The sequence below is a fragment of the Pan paniscus genome, chromosome 11 (genome assembly GCF_029289425.2).
Source record: "Pan paniscus chromosome 11, NHGRI_mPanPan1-v2.0_pri, whole genome shotgun sequence".
Classification (NCBI taxonomy): domain Eukaryota; kingdom Metazoa; phylum Chordata; class Mammalia; order Primates; family Hominidae; genus Pan; species Pan paniscus.
The window spans coordinates 2161678-2176207 of record NC_073260.2 but is presented as its reverse complement, the minus strand read 5'-3'; the positions used below and the strand labels follow the sequence as shown (position 1 = coordinate 2176207).

At 65.5% G+C, this 14530-nt stretch overlaps 3 protein-coding genes across 3 annotated transcripts; all 3 read left to right on the top strand.

The window, feature by feature from the left end:
* Positions 1-62: 62 nt before the first annotated feature.
* Positions 63-2826, top strand: CYSRT1 (cysteine rich tail 1). The gene is made up of 2 exons (XM_003817008.5): positions 63-1756; positions 2135-2826. Exons 1-2 carry the CDS (start codon positions 1645-1647, stop codon positions 2575-2577), a joined length of 555 nt encoding a protein of 184 aa, XP_003817056.1. The 5' UTR covers positions 63-1644; the 3' UTR covers positions 2578-2826.
* Positions 2827-3116: 290 nt separating this feature from the next.
* Positions 3117-5603, top strand: RNF224 (ring finger protein 224). Its single transcript, XM_063594282.1, has 5 exons — positions 3117-3206; positions 3850-3915; positions 4032-4251; positions 5016-5059; positions 5139-5603. Exons 1-5 carry the CDS (start codon positions 3117-3119, stop codon positions 5601-5603), a joined length of 885 nt encoding a protein of 294 aa, XP_063450352.1.
* A 2421-nt stretch (positions 5604-8024) lies between these two features.
* SLC34A3 (solute carrier family 34 member 3) lies at positions 8025-13236 on the top strand. Its single transcript, XM_034929631.3, has 12 exons — positions 8025-8307; positions 8592-8681; positions 9095-9223; positions 9304-9447; positions 9525-9636; positions 9730-9925; positions 10154-10243; positions 10384-10465; positions 10632-10799; positions 11024-11140; positions 11215-11339; positions 12556-13236. Exons 1-12 carry the CDS (start codon positions 8151-8153, stop codon positions 13018-13020), a joined length of 1875 nt encoding a protein of 624 aa, XP_034785522.1. The 5' UTR covers positions 8025-8150; the 3' UTR covers positions 13021-13236.
* Positions 13237-14530: the final 1294 nt, after the last annotated feature.

The window sequence follows — 14530 nt, the reverse complement described above, 5'->3', positions numbered from 1 at the left end:
GGCCCCGCCCCCCAGGCCAGGCCTTTTCAGACCCGCCATTCAGAGCTGGAGAACCCCAAGCCGAGTATTGGTCACATCCGAACCGGGTCTTTCGGGAAACCCCGGAGCGCGGGGGCTTCTGGGCAATAATATTTCCACGGCCGGTGTCTGCCTTGTTTGCGCATGCGCCATAGGCGCCACTCAAGTGGCAGGCAGGGAGGTGGGCGGGACTTCCGGCGCCTGCGCAGTGGACCTCCGTCTCCGGCCTCTCAAGTTTTGGGTCCCCAGAAGCACCCAGTTCTCCCCAAATCGGGGCCGGGTTGCCTGAACTCATGTCCCGACCGGTCTGACTGGCCCTACACAGGCCACATCTGACTGGACCCCGCCCTTCCTGGTGCTCCCCTGGGCCCCAAGGGCCCCACTGCCGTGGGTCGTCCCCGCGGCACCCGCCAGTGCCCGCTGCACCCCTGCCTGCGCGGGTGCAGTTGGAGCCTGGGTTCGGCTGGAGGCGGGGGGCCCAAGGTGGGGACGCTGGGGGGGCGCGTGTGGCCCCCACGCCCGCCAGCCAGAGGGTAACTGCAGTTCGAGAAATGAGCTAAAAATGTCAGTAGTGTCTAAAGCCCGTGTCACTGATTGTAAGATAAGACCTGTGACAAAACGTGCAAATCAAACATTTTTTATCAGTGAAAAAAGCAGAAAAGCCACTGGGCACGCTGGCTCACGCCTGGAATCCAGCACTTTGGGAGGTGGAGGCAGGCGGATCACTTCAGTCCAGGAGTTTGAGATGAGCCTAGGCAACATAGTGAGACCTACATCTCTATAAAGAATCAGCCGGCGTGGTGGTGCACCTTCCAGCTACTCAAGAGGCTGAGGTGGGAGGATCACTAGAGCCCAGGAGGTTGAGGCCGCAGTGAGCCAGATCATGCCACTGCACCCCAGCCTGGATGGCAGAGTGAGACCCTGTCTCAAACAAAAATCGGCCGGGCGCGGTGGCTCACGCCTGTAATCCCAGCATTTTGGGAGGCCAAGGCAGGCGGATCACCTGAGGTCAGGAGTTGGAGACCAGTCTGGCCAACATGGTGAAACACTGTTTCTACTAAAAATACAAAAAATTAGCCAGGCGTGGTGGTGGTTGCCTGTAATCCCAGCTACTCGGGAGGCTGAAGCAGGAGAATCGCTTGAACCCGGGAGGCAGAGGTTGCAGTGAGCCGAGATCGCGCAGCTGCACTCCAGCCTGGGCAACAGAGCAAGACTCCATCTCAGAAAACAAGCAGAAAGCCTCCAAGAGCCTATGGCTCTCAAGCATCTTGGTCTCTGCTAAGAAGAGGCTCAGAGGCTCAGAAGCCCTGCCTCAGCCGGGGCTTTGAGGTGTGTGAGCAATGGCTGGGGACTGCAGGCCTGGGAATCTGAGGGCCTCACCCCACTTCCTTTCCAGAGCCGTGACCTCAGGCTCACCTCCTGCCCTCCTCTCGGGCAAGCTGCAGATGCCCTTTAGGGCCCAGGCCATGCCCCGGATGTGAGGGGCTGAGTCACTGGTTTGGCAGTGCCCCTCAGAGCCCAGGCCTGGGCTGCCACCCACCTGAGGACGAGGGCTGGGCCAGCTGTCGTGCTCCAGTTGCTGGGGCCTCTTGGGATCTTGGGAACCCCATCTCTGAGCCCCGCCCCATGGCCCCGCCCCTCCCAAGGAGGGAAAAGGCGGCTGCCAGTCGCTCAACTCAGGCACTGGGACCTAGAGCTCAGAAGACCGAGAGGACAGACTGCCGTGTTGCCACCACAGGTAAGCCCTTGGCCGCCGGGACTGCCCTGAACTCGGGCACTGCAGGGTCAGCCTCCTTCTCTCCCATCTCTCAGCCTCCCCGACCCCATTCCCAGCTCCATCCCAGGACCAATGCCACCAGGGGAGGGGGAGGATCCCTGGCAGGGGTGGCAGCTGGGAGACACCGGCCCTTGCTGCTTGCTCACACTTGGCTCACGCCCATGACACTAGCCTTGCACACACATTTGGAGGTGATGGCACCCCGGCACTGATGCCTTGGGGATGCTGAGCTTGGACGAGGCACGCTGCTCCTGGTAGGGGCTTTCTTGGGCCGCAGGCTCGTGGGCAGCCGTCCCACTCCACTGAGTTCATGTCTGTCTTCTCTGCCCACCCCTGCAGGCTGGACCATGGACCACCAAGAGATGGTCGTCAAGAACCCATATGCCCCCATCAGCATCCCCCGGGCTCACCTGCGGCCTGACCTGGGGCAGCAGTTAGAGGTGGCTTCCACCTGTTCCTCATCCTCGGAGATGCAGCCCCTGCCAGTGGGGCCCTGTGCCCCAGAGCCAACCCACCTCTTGCAGCCGACCGAGGTCCCAGGGCCCAAGGGCGCCAAGGGTAACCAGGGGGCTGCCCCCATCCAGAACCAGCAGGCCTGGCAACAGCCTGGCAACCCCTACAGCAGCAGTCAGCGCCAGGCCGGACTGACCTACGCTGGCCCTCCGCCCGTGGGGCGCGGGGATGACATCGCCCACCACTGCTGCTGCTGCCCCTGCTGCCGCTGCTGCCACTGTCCCCCCTTCTGCCGCTGCCACAGCTGCTGCTGCTGTGTCATCTCCTAGCCCAGCCCACCCTGCCAGGGCCAGGACCCAGACTTCAGCAAATGTGGCTCACACAGTGCCCGGACATTCGGGGTGGCTGTTGTCATGGGCGTCTGCCCCTTCACACCAGGCACTGGGGCTCAGACCCACCAGGAAGGTGGCCGTTCAGCCCGAGCTCCTGAAACGGAATCCCAGGTCCTGGCTGGAGAGGGACACCCCTGATTACCTTAAGGCCCAGGCAATAAAGCAGGGTGATCTTCCTCCCAGCAATTCTTCTTTGCTGCAGGCTCCTTTGGGAGGGGGTTGTAGCTGGACACAGGGCATCTGCCCCTTTATGTGGACCCAAGAACACACACACACAGTCACTGTGGACATTGCAAGGACAGGGATGCCACTGCCTCATGACGTCCACACTTTCCCCTGGCCTGCAGGTCCCGGGTCTGCCCAGAGACTGCACGAGGGCTTGCAGCGTGTCCACAGCCCTAGCTGAGCCAGGTCTGGATTTGAGCTGACCTGCGCTCCCTGGGGCCGAGGCTGAGACTGTGAGCTGGGGTCAGTCCATGGGTCGGACAGCAGGAGGATACAGCGCATGGAACTGGGGGGACCCCAGGAAAGGCCTCCAAGAGAAGGAGCGTGTCGACAAGAGGGTGGTGGGTGCAGCAGGTGCTGCAGGTTTCAGGGAGTGGAAGGTTGGGACAGGAGAGCCCAGACAGCCAGGACCACGCCCTGCCCACTGGTGATTCACCTCCCAACCTCAGCTGGGATGTTTTTCTAGTTTCCCAGGAAATATCTAATTCCGGCACACCTCCTGTCCTGCCTCGGGGCCTGGGCTTCCGGGAGGAGGTGGCCTGGACCAGGCCTTGAGGATGAGGCAGGAGGAGGCTGGGGCCGTGGGTGCTGGGCCGTCTCCTGGTCTGCTGAGCACGGTGGGGGCCTCTCTGGGGCTGAGCACCAGGTGCTAGGCTGCTCTGCGCAGGTACTGCCTCACCACTGTAAGCCAGGATGCCAGGCAGGGAGTGAGCATGGAGGCCAGCTTGGGGCGCCCTGGTGTTCCGGGCAGGGCAGAGACAAGGCGAGGAGGTGGCAGCCGAGCTGGCCACGCAGGACAGACGGGTCCTCACGCCATGCCAGCCCTTCCCTGACGCATGGTGACCAGCTCCACAGCAGGGCAGGGCAGGCGCGTGGCATGCAGAGGTCTCCAGGCGTGGGACGGATGGGTCACTGCCCTGACCCTGTGCCAGGACTTAGCGTGCCAGGCTCCCCGCCTTGCCCCGTTGCTGGCCCCCACCGGAGGGTGACCACACCCAGGCCAGCCACGAGAACTTGTCTGACCAGTCCTGGGGGCAGACTGCCAAGAAGGTGGGCAGGGGTAAGGAGGGGCCATTTGCTTCCACCCAGCAGGGCTGTGAGTGGTCCTGGGGTCCTGCCCACCCATCCCAACCCTTCTTGGTCCCTCAACTCTGCTCTGCCTGCAGTCTGGTGTGGACACACTGATCACACCTCCCGGAACCTGGGCCTCCCAGGGTGGCCTGGAGGCTGCAGACGGGCAGAGCAGCCAGGAGCTGCCCACCAAGGAGGCGTCTGGCACTGTCTGGGGTCCCGAGCTGGGAGCGGGGATCCCCAGACACGGAGCTGGTGCGCCACCTGGAGTCCATGTGGACTGGTGCAGCCCTCTGCCGTCCAGCCGGCATCAAGGTGAGGCTGAGAAGCCACACAGATCCACAGACAAGCACAGTGGCAAAGTCTGCAGAAGGCTCTGAGCCAGCAGAGAACCCTGGCAGGCTTCCTAGAGGAGGAGATGTGAGCAGAGGCCAAGGCAGGAAAACATTCCAGTATGGAGGGGAGGTTAAGGGAAGGAGAGGGTAAGAGTGAGGGAGCGGAGGGAAGGGGAGGGGAGGGGAGGGGGAGGGTAAGGGTGGGGGAGGGGAGAGGTGAGGGAGGTTTTGAGTGTGGGGAAGGGTGTGAGCGTGCGGAGAAGCCCTAAGAGTGGGGGAATGGACCCCAAGGCCAGCCTGGATGAGGTGTTAGCAGAAGCTGGCTGGGTCTGGACAAGAGGGGGTGGGCAGGGGGCAGGGGGCACCTTATCTCTTGCAAGTGGGTGGTGCCGTTAGATCTAGTTTCAAGGCTTTGTGGCTGAAACGGGAGCCCACGCCCGCCGCAGCTGGCCACCTGCCTCTCTCCTGACTCCCGTGCAAGGCCAGTAATGCAACCCAGGAGGGAGCCGCAGGGCGCCCTGGGTCCCCCACTCCCTTCTCCGGCCACCCCGTGGCTGTGCATAGCTGCCCAGGAGAGCCCATGCAGGTAAGAGGCCTGGGCTCAGGTCGGCCAGGAGGGTGGGGGCCTGGAGCTGGGCCAGGGTGGTGCTGCGGGAACAGGAGGCTGCCCGGCTGGTGCCCACATGAACCAGAAGTGTGCAGACCCTGGTGTCTGCCTGTGCCCGGTGCCACGCTCCCTCCCAGGTCTGCACGCACCAGCCCCACAGACCCAGCGCCTGACCTCTGGGGTGGGCTCCTGGGGCCAGCACCCCATCCAGGCAGAAGGTCCTCGAGGCAGGCTGTCCACCACTGGCTTCCCTCTGGCAGGATGCTGCAGCCGGAGGGCCCCCAGGCCTCGGAGGAGAGGGGCCCCCGGAGGAGAGGAGAGACTGCATCATCTGCTGCTCGGCCTATGACCTCTCCGGGCACCTGCCCCGCCGCCTCTACTGTGGACACACCTTCTGCCAGGCGTGTGTGCGGCGGCTGGACACACCGGCGCCCGAGCAGCGCTGGATCCCCTGTCCGCAGTGCCGTCAGAGCACGCCCACGCCTCGCGGAGGGGTGGCCATGCTAGACCTGGACCTGGCTGCTTTCCTGGCAGTCAAGGCTGAGCGGGAGCCGGCAAGACTAGAACCCCTGCCCCTCACCTCCCTCAAAGGCAGCGCCATCACTCAGCAGCCAGCTGGGCTGTGCCCTGCCCTGGGACCCCAGCCCCACTTCCCCCAGCCCAGATACTGCTGCTGGGGCTGTGGCAGCCTCTGCTGCCCACCCCTAGGCAGCCCCGAGGTCTGAACTCTGGCCATTCCCACCCCTGCAGGGGAAATGCCTGCCTTGGAACCCCTGACCACACACCATCATGGGTTCAGCCCACTCAGAACAACCTGGCAGTAGCATCCTATAGCAGCTTCGTGTGGCCCAGCAGGGTGGTGTCATCCCAGCCGTGAACATCCCAGGCCACAGCCTAAGGTTGGGGGCTGGGAGGCTCCGCAGGAGGCTGGTGACCTCCCACCTGTCCTGGCCACAATTACCAGACCCCAGACTAGCCCGACCGGATGTGCCTGGTGAGGACACTGCTGTCTGAGTGGGCGGCAAGCCTGGCTTGGGCCTAGACGCAGCGCAAAGGATGGCTCCCAAGAGGATGCGAAGGCCAGTCCCGGGGGCATGGGCTGCAGGCTGGAGGGGCAGGGCCGGTCTGGCTATGCCTGGCGGGCTGCCCAGAGCAGGTCTCCCCTCTCCCACAGACGTCCCCGGGGTGTACCAGGAGGGTGGCAAGACTACCTCCTTCCTCCCTGCCCTGCATGGCAGCCCTGTGAATTCACCCACTCAACAAAGCTCATGGAGTTCCCACTGTGTGTCGGGTGCGGTTCTGGGAGGGTCTCGTGCAGGCACGAAGCCATACAGGCATTGAAGAGGACGCCTGGGCGGGGCCTGCCTGAGGCCAACAGAGGGCTGGGGCCTGCTTGAGGTCTCACAGCCCAGTTGGTCTCATCCTTCGCTGAACCTTTCTTGGCTCCGAGCAGCCACCACACAGACCCTTTTGAGGGGCCGGGGCTGGGGCTGGGGCCAGAGACTGTGGACAGCAGTTACCACCAAGTCAGTGCTGCAACACCCCCACCCCCACTGGAACGAGCTGTCACTCAGGAGCCCCAGGGAAGGACTGCTGCCCCCCACCCCCAGAGCAAGGGCGCAGGAGGGAGACGGAAGAGAATTTGCTGAGCGGACACTCAGAAGCTTCTACCTTCTCCAGGGCAAAGTCCCCATGCACACAGCGGGGGCTGGGCAGCAAGCAAAGCAGGGCACCAGCAGCCCCTGGGCAGGGTGAGCCTCTGGGGGAGCTGCCCCGCACCCCAGGGCAGGAAGAGGCCCAGTCCTCCTAGGGGACACCCCACAGGCAGTGGGGCCAGCTGGGACTCCGCTGGGGAGAGCTGTGCGCTGGGCCAGGCAGCGGGTGGGGAAGGTGGCCTGGGGAGCTCTGTCCTCCCCTCTCCAGATGGAGGCTGCCGGCCACCGTCGCTGGCTATACCAGGGCCAAGCCCGCTAGCAGCCTGCTGGGCCCAACCCTGCCCTGAACCCGGATCTGAACCCTCTGACCTCGGGCTGGGTGCCCTCCCCGGCTACATGAAAAAGCCCGTCCTCCCCCACCACCTGGTGCAAAGGGCTTCCCTCCCCTGCTCTGCCGAGGGCAGGGATGACCCTGAGAAGGTCTTGGGAGCCCTGAGGTGCATGGAAGTGGGGGACTGGCGTCTCTCGATTCCCGGGCAGCCCCAGCCATACTCTAGCATCCTGCCTGGCTGGGTGGAGTGTGTCTCTTGGGTCACACGGATGCCTGCTGAGGATGCCCAGTACCGAGGGCCGGTGCCCCGCCCCGCAGTGCCCTCGGCCTGATTCAGAGCCCACCCCTGGGAGGAGCCCCAACTCCAGGAGGGTTGGGCTGGGGCTTGGAGGTCCTAGCCACAGAGTGACAGGATGGGGACGAGGCCTAGGGGCCTTGGGGCCAGGAGGGTACCCCCGTGAGGGCCTGGGCTCCTGGGTAAACATTAATGGGCTCAGTACCCAGCAGGTCATGTGCGCGATCAGGGGATCTTTGACCTGCAACTGCTCCCGCCCCATGTCTCCTCCCTGCAGGTGCCCCCTCACCACCCACACAGGTAGGAGCTCCTAGGACCAGGCTGAGGCCCAGGGACAGTGAGGCCGAGGCTGGGTGGCCTCCAGGCCAAGGGCTTGGGCCCCATCCTGAGTCTCCAGGACCCAAGGGCAAGAGACGCCAGGCTTGGGCAGCAGGAGGGAAGATGAGGCACAGGACACCTGGACCTGAGCCCAGGGCACTAGGTGGAGGGGTCCAGGTGGGGGGCCCCAGGGGTGGGGTGACCAGGCCCAGGGGCTAAGGCAGCAGCTTCGGGGCCAGGAGCCTTGAAGTGGTGTGAGGACCCCACCTGCTCCCCATCACCAGGGCGTGGGGCCCTTATCAAGCCGAGACGTCACTGTTTAGTATCAAATGCCAAAGTCTAAGTCGGGACCATCCACAGTGTCCCCGATGACACCGGATAGGGGAGGTCCCCAGGTTCCCCAGCTCATGGCCTGCACCCTCGGCACTAGCCTTCCAGTCAGGACCAGCAAGGGAGCCGGGGAGCTGGAGCCCCTTCGAGTCTACCCGAAACTGGACTGGGCTCGCCTGGCAACTGCCTGAGGTCATTGCAGCAATCCCCCTGTGGATGGAGAAAGGGGGATGGTCACTGAGGCCTGCAGGGGGTAGGGAGGGAGGGTGGCGGCCAAGGGCTCAATTCAGGGGACCCAGGGGTGTGAATCCAGCTTGTGAGGACAGCGCCGGGGCAGGAGGAAATGTCTCTGACACGCGCGTCCCCCCCCCAGCAGATCCAGACCTGGGCCCGGGTCTGTCCCTGCCCGAAATCCATGCCGAGTTCCCTTCCTGGCAGCCAGGTCCCCCACCCCACTCTGGACGCGGTTGACCTAGTGGAAAGGACTCCGAGGAATGAAGGTACCAGTGGCCCCTGTGCCCCAGGCCTTGACCAGTCTGACCACCCACCCCCCAGGCACTGGGCAGAGACAGGCCAGGTTTCCTGCGGGCCTCCCGGGGAACCCACAGGGCTCATGACGCCTCCACTCAGGTCCAGCTCAGCTGGAGCCCCATCTTCCCCGTTCCGTTTCTGTCCCTCACTCCAGGCCTCTTACGCCTCAGCCCGTCCTCTGGCCTGTGCCCTTGTGCCCCCAGTTGGAGGGAAGTGGTCCTGGAAACAGCCGTACTCAATTCTACCTCCACAGGGACCTCCAGTTCTGCTCCAGTCTTGGAGGAAGGGGACACAGACCCCTGGACCCTCCCTCAGCTGAAGGACACAAGCCAGCCCTGGAAAGGTGGGTCTGGAGGTTCCGGGGGTGGCAGGCTGGCAGGCCTCTGTCCCCCAGGGGACTGGGGAGACAGAGCAGGGTGGGGCCTGCCCAAACAGGCTGTGCGTGGGGAACTCCGCCATGCAGGCCCCCTCTGGGGAGACACGTGTCCCTCCACCGGGCGTCTGTGCTGTCCTGGGGCAGACTGGCCACCTCTGCCCATCCGTCCCTCCCCTCCTGCTCCTGCGAGGGAGGGTCCCAAGGGCTTCTGGCTTGGAAAGGCAGGGACCCAGGCCCTGCCCTGGGGGTTACGGAAGAGGAGGAAATGGGACCCAGCCCTGTTGGAGACAGAGGAGAGAGGGAGCAGAGAATGAGGGGCCTGGGAGGGAGACCTGTCAGGGTGGAGGGCCAGCCAGGGACAGCCTGCCCTGTGTCCTCAGAGCTCCGTGTGGCCGGCAGGCTGCGCCGCGTGGCCGGCAGCGTCCTCAAGGCCTGCGGGCTCCTCGGCAGCCTGTACTTCTTCATCTGCTCTCTGGACGTCCTCAGCTCCGCCTTCCAGCTGCTGGGCAGTGAGTGACGGGACGGGTGCCCAGGGCGGGGCGGGCAGCCAGCCCTCCGCAGCTTCAGCGCACCTCTCTTGCCGGTGTAGGCAAATTGGCCGGAGACATCTTCAAGGACAACGTGGTGCTGTCCAACCCTGTGGCTGGACTGGTCATTGGCGTGCTGGTCACAGCCCTGGTGCAGAGTTCCAGCACGTCCTCCTCCATCGTGGTCAGCATGGTGGCTGCTAAGCGTGCGTGCACACTCCCTCCCCGGGTGGTGGCGGGGGCAGGGTGGGCCGCAGGCTGACTCAGCCCCCCCCACCGGCAGTGCTGACTGTCCGGGCGTCTGTGCCCATCATCATGGGTGTCAACGTAGGCACATCCATCACCAGCACCCTGGTCTCAATGGCGCAGTCAGGGGACCGGGATGAATTTCAGAGGTGAGTTGTGGGTGGAAGGGCTGGGCTGGGGCTGCAGTGGCAGCCCCAGCCCGGGCCCCCCCACCTGACCCCGCCTACTCTCTGCGGCCACAGGGCTTTCAGCGGCTCGGCGGTGCACGGGATCTTCAACTGGCTCACGGTGCTGGTCCTGCTGCCACTGGAGAGTGCCACGGCCCTGCTGGAGAGGCTGAGCGAGCTGGCCCTGGGTGCCGCCAGCCTGACGCCCGGGGCGCAGGCGCCCGACATCCTCAAGGTGCTGACGAAGCCGCTCACACACCTCATCGTGCAGGTGAGGACGGCCCCCGCCCCCGCCCAGAGAGCCTGAGCAGGCCGGATGGGAGGAGGGGAGGCCCGCCCTGCCCTGATGGAGGGTCAGCGGAGGGTCTGGGCCCTGTCCTGGGACAGGGGAGGAGAGGGCAGCAGTGGGCAGGGCTGGGCTGGACCCCGCGGGCGCCAGAGCCCCGGGTGAGTCCGGAAGGAGGGTGCAGCACACCGTCACGACCCCTCTGGCCCCCAGTTGGACTCCGACATGATCATGAGCAGTGCCACAGGCAACGCCACTAACAGCAGTCTCATTAAGCACTGGTGCGGCACCACAGGGCAGCCGGTGAGGCACCCAACCCTAGGCCCTCACTGACCCCCAACCTCCCACCTGCTGAGTCATCCCGCCCCACCCACCCTCACCTCGAGCCCTCTGACCTCTGTCTGCCCACTGAGCCTGTCCTGAGTCCTCCCTGCCCTCCCCAGACCCAGGAGAACAGCAGCGACTGTGGTGCCTTCGGCCCGTGCACAGAGAAGAACAGCACAGCCCCGGCGGACAGGCTGCCCTGTGAGGCCCGGCCCACCCCAAGCCCCCTACACCCCCCACACTCCCCCTCACCGGCCCCTACATGGAGAGGAACAGCACAGCCCCGGTGGACAGGCTGCCCTGTGAGGCCCACCCACCCCGGCCCACCCCCCAGGCTCCCCCTCACCTGCCCCTGCCCTGCCCCCAGGCCGCCACCTGTTTGCGGGCACGGAGCTCACGGACCTGGCCGTGGGCTGCATCCTGCTGGCCGGCTCCCTGCTGGTGCTCTGCGGCTGCCTGGTCCTCATAGTCAAGCTGCTCAACTCTGTGCTGCGCGGCCGCGTGGCCCAGGTCGTGAGGACGGTCATCAATGCAGGTGAGGGCGTGGGAGGAGGTGCGGTGGCCAGGGCTGACCCAGCATCCCCCACAGACTTCCCCTTCCCACCAGGCTAACTCGGGGGCTACCTGGCCCTCCTTGTGGGCGCTGGCCAGGGCTGACCCAGCATCCCCCATAGACTTCCCCTTCCCACCAGGCTGACTCGGGGGCTACCTGGCCCTCCTTGTGGGCGCTGGCCAGGGCTGACCCGGCATCCCCCACAGACTTCCCCTTCCCGCTGGGCTGGCTCAGCGGCTACCTGGCCGTCCTCGCGGGCGCTGGCCTGACCTTCGCACTGCAGAGCAGCAGCGTCTTCACGGCGGCCGTCGTGCCCCTCATGGGTGAGCAGGCAGGACAGAGGCCTCGGGAACGGGGGCTCGGGCTGGGGTCCTGTGGTGACTCCCAGTTCCCCCAGGGGTCGGGGTGATCAGTCTGGACCGGGCGTACCCCCTCTTACTGGGCTCCAACATCGGCACCACTACCACAGCCCTGCTGGCTGCCCTGGCCAGCCCCGCAGACAGGATGCTCAGCGCCCTGCAGGTACTGTCCACCCTGCCCCGCTGCCAGAACTGGCCAGCTTCCTCTCAGCCCCACGGACAGGAGTGTGTCACCAGCCCCAGGGCCCTAGGCTGGCTGTGCCCCCGCCTTCCTGGACCCCTTCCCTGGCCGCCAGCCTCAGCCCTGCTGCTCTGCCTCCTTGGACCCCACAGGTCCTGCACACATTTCACACCCTCCCTGCGTCTCCTCTCCTGAGACCTCCTCGTTTCCACATCTTCTCAGCTCTTTACTGTGTCCCTGGGGGCCTGCCCCCAGCGTCTCAGGGGGCTCTAAGCCCCTCTATTCCAGCACCCTCAGATGCTTTCCCCCAACCCCTGCTCCCTCAAGGAGCAGCCACTCATCTCCAGCAGGTCCCCATCTGGACGACCCTCCCAGCCCCCATTCCACATCTGCAAAGGCCGAGTCCCACCGATGCTGGGCCCTGCCCTGCCGCTGCCAGGGCTGTGATTCTGCCTCCAGGACACTTCCCCCAGTCTGAGCCCCCAGCTCTGTGCCCCAACCCCAGTCTCATTTAGTCCAGCTGGTTCTCCCTCTAAAACAGCCCGTCTGCGGCCTGCTGCCCGGAGGCCCAACAGGTTCAGCTCCTGAAACTCCAGGTCATGCTGCACCGCCGCTGACAGGAAGAGACAAGTGCGGCACCCCCTGGAACCCACCCTCATTCTTCTTGCCTCTGCCCTGTCTCTATCCACTTAGACCCTCCCAGTGCAGGGTCCTGCTCCACCCCCTGCAGGAAGCCCTCCAGACTGCACCTGTGTGTGGACTCCTCCAAGTCCGGCAGCCCCTGGAGGGGCCCGTGTGTTCTCCCCTCCTGTGGCCCTGTGCCTCCTCCCCGCAGGGCCTGGACTGTGCAGGCTCAGCACACTGGGGACTGAGGAGACGGGGTCTCTTGGCAGGAGGCACAGGCAGAGCCAGGTCGGAGGGTGCTTCCCCCGCAGGTCCCCCTTGAGGGCAGCAGTGATGCAGTCAGTGCTCGGGGGTGCTGGGCTGGACTGCAGCTCCCAGGAGCGTGCGGGAGGCGTGCTGGGGAACATGTCCACATCTGGCCACAGCCCGCCCCCCAGACGGCCATCTCATCCGTGAAGCAGGATGAACTTCAGACTTGGCGCTCCTTCTGTAGGGTGGAGGAGGGCAGGGGTCCTGGGCCCCTGGTGACCCCACCTCGTTGGGCCCAGGCCCCTGACAGCCCCCTCGCCCCCAGGTCGCCCTCATCCACTTCTTCTTCAACCTGGCCGGCATCCTGCTGTGGTACCTGGTGCCTGCACTGCGGCTGCCCATCCCGCTGGCCAGGCACTTCGGGGTGGTGACCGCCCGTTACCGCTGGGTGGCTGGGGTCTACCTGCTGCTCGGATTCCTGCTGCTGCCCCTGGCGGCCTTCGGGCTCTCCCTGGCAGGGGGCATGGTGCTGGCCGCTGTCGGGGGTCCCTTGGTGGGGCTGGTCCTCCTCGTCATCCTGGTTACTGTCCTGCAGCGGCGCCGGCCGGCCTGGCTGCCTGTCCACCTGCGCTCCTGGGCTTGGCTCCCCGTCTGGCTCCATTCTCTGGAGCCCTGGGACCGCCTGGTGACCCGCTGCTGCCCCTGCAACATCTGCAGCCCCCCGAAGGCCACCACCAAAGAGGCCCACTGCTACGAGAACCCTGAGATCTTGGCCTCCCAGCAGTTGTGACGGGCAGTTGCTGCGCAGACACCCACCCTCCCCGGCTGGGAGGGCTCTGGAGGGCCCTGGGGGGGGGGGTCCCCGCGGCAGCTGACCTCCGGTCACCTGCTTCCCCTTCTGTGCAAATAAACCAGGCTGTTATCTGGGGTGGCGGTCCTCACTCCCCTAGACAGGGGCCGCCTGCGCAGGTTGGGGAAGCAGCCCGATGCTGCCTCCTGGTGGACACTCCGGGGCCTGGGGCTCAGGCACAGGAGCCCGCCCACCCCAAGGTGTGTTTCTCACGGCAGCCGCTGGGGACAGAAGCTTCCAAGGAATGGCGGGCCTGGGGGGGGCGGGGACTTCCCACAGTGGGAGCAGGGGCCCCTCCTGGGGGTGCAGGGGAGAGCCCAGCCAGCAGGGAGCAGGGCCGGTGGCGCAGGGTGTGGGGGACCCCGGAGCTCCTCTGCCCCGGCGGATGTCATGGTTGGGGTGGGGACTGGAGTCCCATCAGGTGCGTGGGGTGTGAGAAGGGACCCTGACGGCTTGGAGGGCCAGGTGGTCCCAGAGGCACCACCTGTCTGTCTGCCCTCTGTGTCTCTCAGCCGGTCCTGGGCTGGGCCCCTCGGGGACACTTCTCTGCAGGGCTGGGCCACGGCAGGTGCTCAGCTCCCAGAACCCACCAGGAAGCCAGTCTCACCCGCCAGGCTGGGGCACACTGAGGCCTCCCACTGCCACGGAGAATGAGACCCTGTCCTGGGAAGGCCTGTCCGTGGGGTGGGCCCAGGAGGGCGGACAGCACTCATGGGGAGGACTTGGGGGCCAGGGGGCCCTCCCTCCGCTGTGTGGTCGGGTTTCCACACAGGAAGGCTTGTCTGCCAGCCAATGGGTAACTGGACACCTAGGAAGTTGGGGGGGGGGGCTCCTGCCACCTCTAGCCCAGAGCTGCCCACAGCCCTAACCCAACCCCCACTCCCGCCAAGGGAAGAAAGCCTTGGGTTACCCCAGAACTGGAGCATTCATTCAGGCACACAGAGACGGGTGGGTGAGGGGACGGTCCCATCAGGGACAGGTCTAGTTTGCTCATTTGAGTCTGCTGCTGTGGCCAGTCACGTTCTCCCTTCCAGAACTGCAGCCCTGTTGGGGGGCAGCTCTCTTCCCAGAGCCTCCCAGGATTGCCTGGTCAGACCCCACTAGGGTATAGAGGTGCAGCCACTCAGGAAGATGAGGCCTGAGGGGGCCCCACAGCCACTTCTCCTCTGTGGCTCTGTCCTTTTCTGCCCTGAGTTTCCCTTTGCCCCTGCTCATGACCCCCAGGCCCTCTGTGCCCTTGGCCCCCAGTCTTCCCTGGGTCCTCTGCCCCAGCCACCCCTCAAACTCTTAGGCCTCCTGGGCCTTGAGAGAGGTGACCACCTGCTCTGGGAGCCAGGGGAGCCTCAGGGGTGGGCTCCAGTGAGAATGGGACCCCCAGCAGCTAGAGCTTTGGGTCTCACAGCCCTGTGATTCTACGACGCCCCTGTGGACCTGACATCAGCCTCATAGA

What these genes read in the sequence shown, in the direction of transcription:
- SLC34A3 (XM_034929631.3), top strand. Translation starts at nt 8,151, where the DNA reads ATGTCTCTGACACGCGCGTCCCCCCCCCAGCAGATCCAGACCTGGGCC. An exon ending in AAGGACTCCGAGGAATGAAG is followed by an intron (nt 8,308 to 8,591) that starts GTACCAGTGGCC and finishes CTACCTCCACAG; the next exon opens with GGACCTCCAGTTCTGCTCCA. An exon ending in TCACACACCTCATCGTGCAG is followed by an intron (nt 9,926 to 10,153) that starts GTGAGGACGGCC and finishes TCTGGCCCCCAG; the next exon opens with TTGGACTCCGACATGATCAT.
- RNF224 (XM_063594282.1), top strand. Translation starts at nt 3,117, where the DNA reads ATGGGTCGGACAGCAGGAGGATACAGCGCATGGAACTGGGGGGACCCC. An exon ending in AGCGTGTCGACAAGAGGGTG is followed by an intron (nt 3,207 to 3,849) that starts GTGGGTGCAGCA and finishes CCCCCACCGGAG; the next exon opens with GGTGACCACACCCAGGCCAG. An exon ending in CCCAGCGCCTGACCTCTGGG is followed by an intron (nt 5,060 to 5,138) that starts GTGGGCTCCTGG and finishes TCCCTCTGGCAG; the next exon opens with GATGCTGCAGCCGGAGGGCC.
- CYSRT1 (XM_003817008.5), top strand. Translation starts at nt 1,645, where the DNA reads ATGGCCCCGCCCCTCCCAAGGAGGGAAAAGGCGGCTGCCAGTCGCTCA. An exon ending in CTGCCGTGTTGCCACCACAG is followed by an intron (nt 1,757 to 2,134) that starts GTAAGCCCTTGG and finishes CCACCCCTGCAG; the next exon opens with GCTGGACCATGGACCACCAA.